Source organism: Urocampus carinirostris, chromosome 2 (genome assembly GCF_059441175.1).
Source record: "Urocampus carinirostris isolate Australia breed hairy pipefish chromosome 2, RoL_Ucar_1.0, whole genome shotgun sequence".
Lineage (NCBI taxonomy): Eukaryota > Metazoa > Chordata > Actinopteri > Syngnathiformes > Syngnathidae > Urocampus > Urocampus carinirostris.
The window spans coordinates 45,552,499-45,564,882 of NC_142350.1; the positions used below are offsets into that span (position 1 = coordinate 45,552,499).

The 12,384-nt window shown below is 38.1% G+C and overlaps 1 protein-coding gene across 1 annotated transcript; it reads right to left on the bottom strand.

Moving 5' to 3' along the window:
* Positions 1-3,227: 3,227 nt before the first annotated feature.
* On the bottom strand, positions 3,228-6,273 carry apoc2 (apolipoprotein C2). Its single transcript, XM_088327987.1, has 4 exons — positions 6,170-6,273; positions 5,979-6,037; positions 3,536-3,695; positions 3,228-3,472 (listed from the first exon to the last, which is right to left on the bottom strand). The coding sequence occupies exons 2-4, from the start codon at positions 6,025-6,027 to the stop codon at positions 3,382-3,384; spliced, it is 300 nt and encodes a 99-aa protein (XP_088184113.1). The 5' UTR covers positions 6,028-6,037; positions 6,170-6,273; the 3' UTR covers positions 3,228-3,381.
* Positions 6,274-12,384: the final 6,111 nt, after the last annotated feature.

Sequence of the window (12,384 nt, forward strand, 5' to 3'; positions counted from 1 at the left end):
ATTGGCGTTCGTGTACAAGTAGTGAAAAATCGATGAGAGCAGGACTAAAAATGAGGTCCCCCACTCCCAACAAAAAGCAAGAATTTACTGTGAATTTTAAAGATTTTGATTTATATTTTCAAGACTTAAAAAATTCAAAATCCAATCAGCGCTGTGCACAATTCAAATTTTTGATAAATGATGAAGATTACCCGAAACACTCATCTCTCATCTCATCAGCTGCATCGCTTATCCTCAATAGGGTCGTGGGGGTGCTGGAGCCCATCCCAGCCATCCCCGGGCAGTGGGCAGGGGACACCCTGAACTGCTTGCCAGCCAATCGCAGGGCACACGGGGACAGACAACTCACTCGCTCAGTCACACCTAGGGACAATTTGGACCGGCCAATTCACCTGAAATGCATGTCTTTGGAACGTGGGAGGAAACCGGAGTGCCCGGAGGAAACCCACGCAAGCACGGGGAGAACATACAAACTCCGCACAGTAAGGCCGGGAGCTGGATTTGAACCCACGCAGGAGGTTCCCACGACCTCAGAACTGTGCCGCACACGCGCTAACCACTGCGCCGCCGTGCTGCTACCAAAACACATTTTATAATATTCCTGCTCTTATCTATCTAGCTACCTCGGTCATATCCCTCAATAGGGGTGACCGACAGCAAAGACGAACACATACAATAACAAAAAAAATAAAAAGGGGGGTGGGGGGGGGATTAGCAAAAAACACACAAGATTTTTTGGGACCATGGCCAACCCAATTGTCCAAACACCCAAACAAATTAGGCAAACCTGACCTGACCTGCTCTTATCAGATTGGATAATATCGGTATCAGGTAAAAAGCTGGGCTGAAAAGGTATCGGAAACTGAAATTTATATTACTGCAGTGATTACATATTTTCACGCATGATGATACGACAACATTGGTTCAGATTTTTGCCGAGATTGTGGAATGTTTGTATATGTTAATCATACTGTAATTAATATATATTAAAGTATTTCTCGTTATGTAAATACTTGTAAAAACTTTTCCCCCAAATAATATAAATATCTAAAGATGACGAACATAGTATTCCTTACATAAGAACAAAGTAAGGAAATAACTGTCCCTAATTCTATTTACCAAGTTAATATTTTACAATCGCACCATTCCCCTCAATAAAGTATCCTGTTTTGCGCAATCTAGGTTGGCCTTCATAGGCCAAAATATTTACTTGTCAGTCTTGTCATTAAGACTGTATTTGCTTTTCTTTGTTTATTTTTAAGCACTAACAGAATAAACTGATTGCAAAACAAAGTTGGGCACACAGGGAACAACATGTTCTTGTTTGCTCAAGAAAACTTTTGTCAGAGGCAATTTATCTTGCTTACTCACGAATCTGACTTGAAAGTAGAAGTGGAAAATTTAGCTTAATTTTACACATGAAAATAAAATATATTCTGCTTTTCTGTCGTTTATCACACAAAACTCTTGAGTCCCATCTTAAGTGAATCCTGTACTCATTTCGTAATTCAATGCCGTTGTTGCTAATGCTAACGCAATTTTTTTCTTCATATTGCATGCAGTTAAAAAAAGAAAAGAAAAAAAGAAGCTATCATTACTAGTCTGCCAGAAGTTGGATTTTCTTGGTCATTTGTATTGGTAAGAAAACAAAACTGTATTCTTTCATTCCGTTATAACGGAACGGGGCGAACGTATTGCGTCGTGCTTCGCATCCCATTAAAAATTTGTCTGAAAGGGCTGAGAGGAAAAAAACTGTTTCATTTATTTTATTATTTTGTTTCTACAGATACTATATTCATTGCAACTCTCTCCAATACCACAGGGAAAAAGATCATGAAGTCGCTTTAAAAAAATCTTTTTTTGGCGCATTCCATTCATGCAAAATACAAAATTACAACAAAATTCGAAATAAGTATTTTTAAAATAGTAGACACAACATTCATTTTGAATAACATTTAAAAGTACATTTTCTATAAATAAACAATATTTTAACATTTTTGTTTGGCGGGCCAAAGCCTGAAGAGCTGCATGTCACCCTCAAGTAATGGTTTGCCAACCCCACATCTAAAACACGGAGTGTTCCAAAAGTTTTGGGCACATTTGCAGTACCCCATCTTCTTAACTAGGAATGGTAGTCAGAGACACGTTTTGTCATTTCAAAGTTATTTACAGTGGAACCTCGGTTCTCGACCATAATCCGTTCCAGAACCCTGCTCAAAAACCGATTTGTTTGATCACCAAAATCATTTTTCCCATTAAAAATAATGTAAATCGTTTTAATCCGTTCCAACACTCTGAATGTTTATTTTGAACTTTTAACGTAAAGCTAACCCAGGCTAATCGTACGTTCGCTTTATCGTAATCTTCCGTACGAAAGATTACGCTAACACGAACGTGTAAAAATAAAAAAAAGGATAAAGAAAAGAATTATGAATGGGATTTCTTACCTTTGTGGTGGTCAGCAGAAGGCGCAGGTGGACGGTGTTTTTCAACCTTTTCCAAAACTTGCGGCCGTTGCTTGCTTATAGCACTCACTCCCTTTTAGCCACATCACTAGATTTCACAGCCTCCTTATTCTTTAGTATCGTACTGATCGTAGATTTAGCCATGCTGTATTCCCTAGCAAGATCAGACACTCGCACACCTCCTTCATATTTGGCTATTATTTCTTTCTTAAATGCAATAGTTGTACGCACTACTTTTCTTTTTTCACCTGTAGCAACTTTGCTGCTTGCACTGACTTTCTTCGGAGGCATAATAAGGGGCTAAAACACCCGTATGCCGCTCAGCATCGCACCCTATCGTACGCACTCACGCATTACCGGCGTTCGAACTCCGATTTTTTGACCGAACAGCGAAGCAAGAATTTCTCCAAATTTTTGGTCGGGCTCCGATTTGTTCGAACTGAGAGGCGTTCGAAAACCGAGGTTCCACTGTATATTATTTTTTTGTTTTTAAAATCTCTCTTCATACCCATAAATGGTGTTCACTCAACAAGAAAAGCCGTTTTATGTGCTTAAATTTGCAAAAACTGAATCATGGACTACTGTTTAAGAATTTGAATCGGTTTGATATGTAACCAATGGTGCACACATTGAACAAATTATTTTCTGAATTTACCAGATGTGCTTTTATTTCCTTAATAGTTTCCGATGTCAAAGTGTGTCCAAAACCTTTCGAACATCCTGTATAAACACTTCTGCAGAAAATCTTATGACACATGCCAATTTTGCATAAATACTTTTATTATTTCAACACATGTCAAATACTTGAGGCAATGAAGTAAAGGGGCTCCTATTTTGAAACCACTCAGTGGTATATCGAAGCTGCTGTTGTCGATCCTCAGCTGTCTAGTTCCATTTCAGTCACGTTATTTGTATTTTACTGTTGACCGGTAAACAAGTGATAGAGCTGGTCTTGTACTATGCTGTTGTAGGTGCTTAGGATTGTGGTGGTTTCCGTGTAGAGGTTTCTGCCGAAAAGAATACCAAAGTTTGTCTCATTTCAATATACAATCCGTCTTCAATGAACTTACTTGGCTTTCTCCTCGATTTTGAGTCCCTTGACGGCCTCCACGTAGTCAGAAACGGTGTTGACAGCGTCGCTGTAGTAAGATTTGACGGCGTTGCAGAACGAAGTGAGGGGACCTTCTTCTTCGTCCACTGCTTGCCGGGGCATACGGAAGCTTTCGGCATCTGGTGTTGAAACAAAGATTCATTTGTTTTGGATTTTCTCGATCATCTTACATTTGTGGTAAAGTGGGATGCAGCTCAAGAAGCTTATATTCTTCATTTATGGATAGCTTCATCCACGATGGTTTTTTTTTTTGTGACATTTATGCCCCCACTATTTTTTTCTCCATGCTCATTGTAAAAAAACAAGCACTTTCTAGGATATATATATATATATATATATAATAAATGTAAAATGAAATCCATTATTCATTAAGTGAATTATCGTCATGCTTATTATTGATTATTATTAGTTCCTAAATTATCTTTAGACACAAATAATATGTATAATGTATAACAATTGGTATTATGTTTATATCAGTGTTTCCCATACTATATAAAAACTCTTGCATATCTATCACTAACATAAGAAGCTGTATCACTCCCTCAAACCTGAAAACTTGATTTTTCTAAATGCCAATATTCACTAGTGATAAATGTTTTTTTTGTTTTTGTTATACACATTCTATTTATATGTGTGTGTCTTTTTTAGAGGTTGTGTGTTGTTTCAGTAGATATTGGTTAGAAGCTGAACTGTAAATAGTTATAATTTCTTGTATTTAAATTTATTTATATTACTTAATTGGTAATATTTTGTAATTTTATTTTGTTTTTAGGGATTCTGTGTTGCTTGACTTTAAAGTTGCTTAGTATAAAAAACTGTTTAAATTAGTAAAAAGTTCACTGTATAGTGAACAAAATAAAGACTAGTATTGTAGTATAATAAATTGTTTAACTCATTTATTGCAAGGTTGATGTTCCATCATTATTGGTAATATATCAGTTAAAGCAGCAAAGCCTTTGTGGAGCTGATTTGAAAGAGCTGGTTCTATAATTAAAAAAATCTCATCACTAATAGGTTGCGCTAAGAACATACCTGTAAACTTACCTGGTATACATTTTCTCCATATTTTATACGTTTATTGATAATTTCCAAATGTGTACACCGTATAACAATTTTTGTATTTTTTTGTTCTACATAGTCAGCCTTGCTGTAAATAAATAACGTTGCGTTGTGTTTGCAAGGTTGATCATGATTAATAAGGGAATTGCAATCATTATTAAGAGGAGCAATTGTCTGAGGTTGACAGGTATGAAACAACCTCATGTAAACCATCAAAAGAGGAACTGGCATCCTGTGATAGCAGCAATCACAAAATCAGCGATACTGACATTTAATACTGTAATTTACTAAATCACCGATGAGTATTAAATGTTAAAATTTATATCGGTGATTTGATCTGTTTAGTCGCTGAAATATTATCTTAAAATAATACAGCATAGGCATCGGAACAACACTTGTTATTTTTAGTCTAATTATATATATATATATATATATATATATATATATATATATATATATATATATATATATATATATATAAAAAAATTTTTTTTGCATTAAAATTCTGTCTCTTCTACCAGGCATTGTGGGTGTGAGATTTTGCTGTGTCATTTCCTAACTAATTAAATTTTGCTAAAAAAAAAAAAAAAAAAAAGCAATTTAAAATACACCAAATATTCTTTTGGGGTTTTGGGGAAATGCAGGGGCCACACCTTCAGGACATGACCCCACCCCCACCCCCTGGACTGTACCAATATATAATTTTATTATTTATTGTATGTATATATTATTATTTTGTGCTTATTATTGTGTATTATATATTACTTGTTTATTATTAAATGGTAAATATTATTGTATATTTGTATTTTTATCTGTATGTATAGTTTTTATTATTTTATATTATATATATATATATATATATATATATATATATAATATCAATACTATGAATTATTTATATATACATTTAATATGTGGATTATATCATTGTAGATCATTATTATTGATCAGAGTAAAAAACCTTTAATTTCTTTCTTTCTGATGTCGCACCAAATCCCACCAAAAATGTCAATTGAATTAAGCATTGTCTACTACCACAATATTCGAATCATGTAAATGTGATGTTTTTTTCTGGATTTATTTTTTTAAACCATGTATTTATTTATTTATCAAACTATTTATTTTTTGCTTAAAAATAGTTTGCTTTAACTTTAAGAACAAATTTGATCAAGTGATCCATTCATAAACATAAAAAAAAAACGTAATTCTATTTAGAAAAATTGAACAAGCCTACATTATCTTCCTTCTACTGCATTTTGCTGAGAATTAACACTCTCTATCAGCACATACAAAAAAATCAAATGGATCATTCCCCTTTGTTGCACCCTCGGTTAGGTACTTACAGACAGCGAAAAGTGCAAGCAGCACTGTAACCATCAAGAGCTTATTCATGATGCAAAATCTACAAATGACAACAGAAGCAGTTAGTAATCACGTCCACTAGGGGTGTAGCATTTTCCCCAATAACATATTAGCCCCCTCCCCCAACGATTGACCCACATGCATTATTTTACTAAAATAAACGTCTACTCACCTCCAGAAGCGAATAAAATAGGGATCAGCTCTGCAGCCGGCATGCTCGGTTTATATAGCGCCGGCGACGTGTTGACTCGTCGATCCGGGTGCTAAAGTTCATCGTGGGACAGATAAACTTCCCTTGCTGAACCCCTCCCCTGGCGCACCACCACCCTAGGTTTCGTTGATTGAAATCCCAATGTTAAGGAAGGGGGAGGATCTTAGTGTTGGACATCGCACTTAGGAGGGACTCTTCGGCAACTGGTTCCATAATGTCTTGGCCCGATCGGCCTCTGTGTTCTCTTAGCATTGTTTTTTTTTTTTTTTTTGCGACTTTTACATAAAGGAATGTGACGTGTCCCGTCGAGATGGACCCTAGTCCGGTCAAGAGATTGTCGGACACGTCACTAGGGCCATTTGTATAACAAAAGGTTGACCTACAAACAAACACGTTACACGTTTTTCTTGAAAAGAATTGTGACTAGCACATTTCCGATCGTTTTCCATTCATGTTTTACAAAAAGAGAAATATTTGAAATAGGTTGACTATACTTTCTGGACATAAAAATTGACATGATTTAATGTCAGTCATTAGCAGCTGTCAACTGTGTCCACAATATTGGTTTTAGTAGTTAAGGTCAATGAGCCTAGCACTAGCTCCTAAAATATTCATCTATGTCCTGCTAAAGTAATTCTAGCGGCAAAGGCAAACCTAGCCACCAAAGCAATACTACCTGCTTAGCAGAAATATAATTTGATATCATCAGAACACGATACGTGCATAGTTCTTTTGTAAAAAGGTCCCAAAATACTGCAAGTCAAGTCACGTTTATTTGTACAGCCCTTAATCACAAAATGTCTCGAAAGACAGCACAGGCCACAATTATAACCATCTCCTGATCTTAAACCAGCATGCGGGCAAGGGAAAACTCAAAACCTCAGAGTGAGGAAAATAAGAAACCCTGAGAGGGGCCCTCACAAGTGGCAATCCCCCTTCCAGGATGACCAGGGTGCAATAGATTTAGCATTGGGTGACAGTACACAAAACATAGTGAACACCAATGAAAGAAAACTATAATAATAATAATAATAATTTCCTTTGTATTGTCATTCTTTGTAACAATGTAAACAGAACGAAATGTCGATACATATGACCCGTTGTAGCGAGTCGATGCAGCCGCAGCCAGAGGGCGCCGCCATTATACCAATTAGGTATGTCTCGGTCGAGGCGCGAACCAGCGACCTCCCAGTCTCAAAGCGGGCACACTACCATCTAGGCTACTGAACGTAATATGTTGAAATTTGTCCAGAAAGTAACGACGCCTCGAGTCTGTAAAGTTGTCCAAAAACTCTATAACAGCAATGACACAGCTTCCCATCTCTGCGCGCTGGTCGATGCAGACGCTGACATGCTTCAGGTCCAAACGCTGGTCTGCTGACTCATCCCGAATCGTCCTTCTCCCTCGTATCGTCCAGTCAGGCAGTCGTAAAAATACAGGAAAAGAAAAATATGAGGTGGCCATCAATCATAAGCTATTTAATTTCTTGTTGTGGTCAAGTCTTGCTGCCGCATTTTGAACCAGCTGCAAACTTTTGATGCTATACATCGGGAGTCCACAAAGCACCAGATTACAGTAATCAACCCGAGAACTAATAAACGCATGAATTATAATCTCAGCATCCGATTGAGACAGCATTGGGCGAATCTTCGCAATATTACGGAGCTCTAGTAATATTTTTCACGTGTGACTGAAACGACAGTTTAGGATCAAATATAACACCTAGACTTTTGACCGAGTCACTTTGGGCGATATTACATTTGTCTAGGTTCAGGGCAGTGTTTGAAAATAACTCACGACAATGAGCTGGACCAATAATCAATATTTCGTTTTTTTTCTGGGTTAAGGCGCAAAAAATAAGTGACATCAATCTTTGAATCTCAGTAAGGCTCCAGATTTCTAAAACTTAACTGACCAGTTGTCCCTAGTGACAGATACAGTTGAGTGTCATCTGCATGGCAATGAAAATTAATATTATACCTTTGGATAATGTCACCAAGCGGAAGCATATACATACTAAAAAGAAGGGGGCAAGTACAGGGCCCCGTGGAATGCCACAGTTGACATCAAAATGTTCAGAGGTCAGATTGCCATAGTTAACACATTGCGCCCTGTCTGACAGGTAGGACCTAAACCCTGAGAGTACAGTTCCTGAGATACTGATGCATTTTTCCAGACGAACAAGTGATACTTTGTGGTCTACAATATCAAAAAGAGCAAACAAGAAGGATACGGATGTGTTTATCAATCTGCGCAAAGGGTGCAGGATGTACTCATGTGAAGAGCCATATCTGACTTGCAAAGCATAGGTTTCCAACCTCTGTTTTAGTAAAGTCGTTTACTTCAGCATTAGCTGCTAATTTATTTTCATTGATATTGGGATTACCTGTGAAAAAATATATACTATTTCAAGAAACTGTGAAAAAAATTGACCAGCTCACGACTATAGACCATTCCAAGCAGCCGAATCCAATCTTCTATCAATGTTATGTTATTTATGTATAATATATATACACAGTGGCTTGGGAAACTCTTTGGCCCCCTTGAACTTTGTGACCTTTTGTCACATTTCAGACTTCACAAATCAAGATATAAAACTGTAATTTCTTGTGAAGCATCAACAATAAGTGGGACACAATCATAAAGTGCAACACACTTTATTGGATATTTTAAACTTTTTTAACAAATAAAAAACAAACAAGTGGGTGTGCAGAATTATTCAGCCCCATTGCACTAATACTTTGTAGCGCCAACTTTTGCTGCGATTTCAATGTTTCACAACTTTGATGTCAATGACCATAAAGACGATTCAAATTCTAATTTTACCTCTTGTGTGGCCCCTTCTCAAGATTTATTATTTCCTTATGCTGAAATTTTGGAGTTTTTCCTTACCCAACATGCTAGTTTCAGATCAGGGGGTACTGTAATTGTGGCCTGTACAGTCTTTTAAGAGATTTTATGATTAAGGGCTGTATAAATAAATGTGACTTAACCTGCTATCAACATTGTGAAAACATTGTATGCGACAACATAAAACATGGCACTCCAGGATAAACGTGGAATAAAGATTTAAGAATTTAAAAAAAGATAAAAACACTATCAGGATAAAAGGACGAAAAACAATATTTACTACGTAGTGCTTAGAGACTGGCCAAAGTTATAGTAATAGTGCAATGTTTATGAATGAAAAGGCATAGTGCAGTAGTGGCTGTATCGCAAGCAATGAGCAGAGAACAACTCAGTCTGGGCTATGATGATTATTCCCATAATTTTTTTTAATCATTTTTTTAACTCTATTTTTACTTTATTTATGTACTTTCTTTTAAATGTTTCTTCATACTTTGCAATTTTACTACATTCTAATCTGTTTTTGTTTAAAAAATAAAATTAAAATAAATAAATAAAATAGTCACAATTGTTATGTATTATTTTTAAAAGAACTGCACGGAATTTTTACTCACGGCCACCATCTCCTAGCTTATGTCACTGTTGCAGTCTCTGTCAAGTTCGTTCATAATGCATTTCTTAAACATGCTCAAATGAACTTTTCTTGTAAATTGCTTTCGGGGTTTGAGTTGGCCTTTGGACGCATTGAAATTGGCCTTTTCTTACTTTTAACCTTTTCGTGCTACACGAAACTAAAAAAACACAATCAAACAAATAAAAATGTGGGCGTGAGCATGATGTAACTCTTCAACCCATTGCTCCTCACCCCATTCCTCCTTTTTAATGTGTTTTGCCCTAAAGAGCTCTACTAAAAAGTAAGATAAAAGCAGAGAGGCCCTATGGAAAATATAGGATAAGGGCTCTTTAAACTAACTTGCGAATTGTTAACACATGCTTAATAGAGACGATATTCTACAACTTTTTTGAGGACACCTCAAACGACGAATCCCGCATTGAGGTTTTTTTGGTTTGAACAAATTTATTGACACTAAAAACAGAAAACAATCATGACAATCTCAACATCAATTATGCACATTCACAATATTATATTCCAATATTACGTTTTTAACAGCAAACACAAAGTGAGGTTTGAACAAACCTTCTCGAAAATCAAACATATTCACAATTTCATTATATAACATCTTTGTTAGTGTCAATAGATCCGTCCAGGCCAAAGTCGATTGTCCTCGGTCTGAACAAATCCACCGACACCAACAGCAGCAAAACACAGCCATCAAGCATATTCACAATTTTTTTTATATCTGACAATATGACGTGACGATATGACGTTTTAACATTTTTTCCTGACATTTTCAACATCAATTAAACAATTTCAGAGTTATTTTCTTTTAACAGTAGTTAACCAGCGTGTAAAAGGCAATACTATTGTGCAAGGGCATAGCTCTGCCATCCCACCCTCCCAAGCAGCATTCTTCCAGTCCTCTGTGTGGGTCCTCTCCCTTCTGCGTGGGTCCTCTCCCTTCTGGGTTCCACAACCCAGGCCGTTGCTGCCGGGACTCCCACAGTGTAGCTCCGGCTCCCCCCTCCGGGTGGGTACAGACGAGTCTTCTTCATGGCTGCGTCCTAGGCCCGCCGCTCGCAGATTGTATGGTATCTGCAGCCATTTGGAGCACAGCCACGGGGGGGATCTGCCTGCACCTCCATACCAGCAGGTTTCTGGAGGTCCAGATGGCGTCCTTGATGGCGGCGAGAGTGAGCCAGTCCCTGGCAAAGTCGTTCCGATCCCTCCTCGACCGACTCACCCCGTAAAGCACGTACTGTGCATCAGGGACCTCTCCTCCTGGCAAGTCCGGGAACTTTCCTAGTTGTTCGGCCATTGTCCACAAGACCTTGGCAGCGCTGCACTCACAAAAAAGGTGCCTCACCGACTCCTGGGCGCCACAGCCAGGTCGAGGGCACGTCGAAGTCGCTGACATTCCTCGGTGGTGCATTACAGCTCTGACTGGGAGAACTTCATGAGCCACCATCCATGACAAGTCTCGTAGTCTGTTTGGGAGGGCAGGATGATTGATGTTGCTCCAAACCGTTGTGGATTCGCCAAACGCAAGCCCCCGCACAGGGCTTACTGTAGCTCGCTCTTGCACAATAGCAATGAGGGCCCTGTGGTTTTGTAAAGTGTGACATTCTTGTGTTTCCAAATCAAACTTCTTCAAAAAATCCCGGATAAAGAGATGTGTTGGTGGCAAGTTAAACGAAACTGGAATCAAACGATTGTCTGGTACAAGCTTTAGCTTCCGCAAATATGAGCCCATCCAAAAACGGGTCATTGCTTGACTTTTCGGGTTGTTGGGTGGGCCCACAGCGTTTTGGAAGTGGAGAGAGACATATTTGCTTCCCAGGAAAAGCTGGAGGTCAGGCACTCCTTTCCCCCCTTTTTCCTTTTTCTTTTTCATTGTATCTCTTTTTATCCTTTCCCACTTTGAGCCCCAGACAAAGCGAAAGATGGCTCGGTCCATTTGTAACAGCACGTTTCTTTTAGGCATAAAAATTAAACTGATTGACAAAAGCATTGGGAGGATGATCGCTTTGATGATTAGGACCTTCCCCTCTATTGTCAGTTTTCTTAGTGACCAAAAAACAAGTTTTTGCTTAACTTTCCTTGTCACGTCATCCCAGTTGGTCTCGCCTCCTCCATCCGCATTGAATTTTATCCCTAGGATTTTCTGGTCTGTCTTTAACACCGTCAGCGGGAGTCCTGCCTTTTCTGTCTCTTTCCACATTCCATAAAACTTCACTTGTGATTTTTCTCTATTTAGCCTTGACCCAGATGCCCTCCCAAACAGGTCAGTCAAGTCAAGGGCTCTTTCAACAGATGCGCGGTCAGTACACAAAATATTAAAATCATCCATGTACAAAACACACTTGGTAATTTGTCCCCCACTTCCTGGGATATTGATGCCTTCGACAAATCTATCTTTTCTTAACATTTGTGCCAAAGGTTCAATGCAAAGAACATAGAGAAGGGGAGACATAGGGCAACCTTGACGTACACCGCAGTTGATCTCGATTGCTTCCGATAAATTCCCGTTAATCATGAATTTGCTGTAGATGTCTCGGTATAGCAGTCCTACCCAATTGATGTATTTTTGGGGAAAACCACATTTTTGCAATACCCTGAAGAGGTATTGGTGCGAGACTCGATCAAAGGCTTTTTCAAAGTCTAGGTTTAGGACCGCTAGTCGCATGTTTCTGTCTCTTGCATAACAAA

Coding starts and splice junctions, on each gene's coding strand:
- apoc2 (XM_088327987.1), bottom strand. CDS start 6,027: ATGAATAAGCTCTTGATGGTTACAGTGCTGCTTGCACTTTTCGCTGTC. Junction 3,696..5,978: donor GCTTGCACTTTTCGCTGTCT/GTAAGTACCTAA, acceptor TTTCAACACCAG/ATGCCGAAAGCTTCCGTATG. Junction 3,473..3,535: donor AAAATCGAGGAGAAAGCCAA/GTAAGTTCATTG, acceptor TCTTTTCGGCAG/AAACCTCTACACGGAAACCA.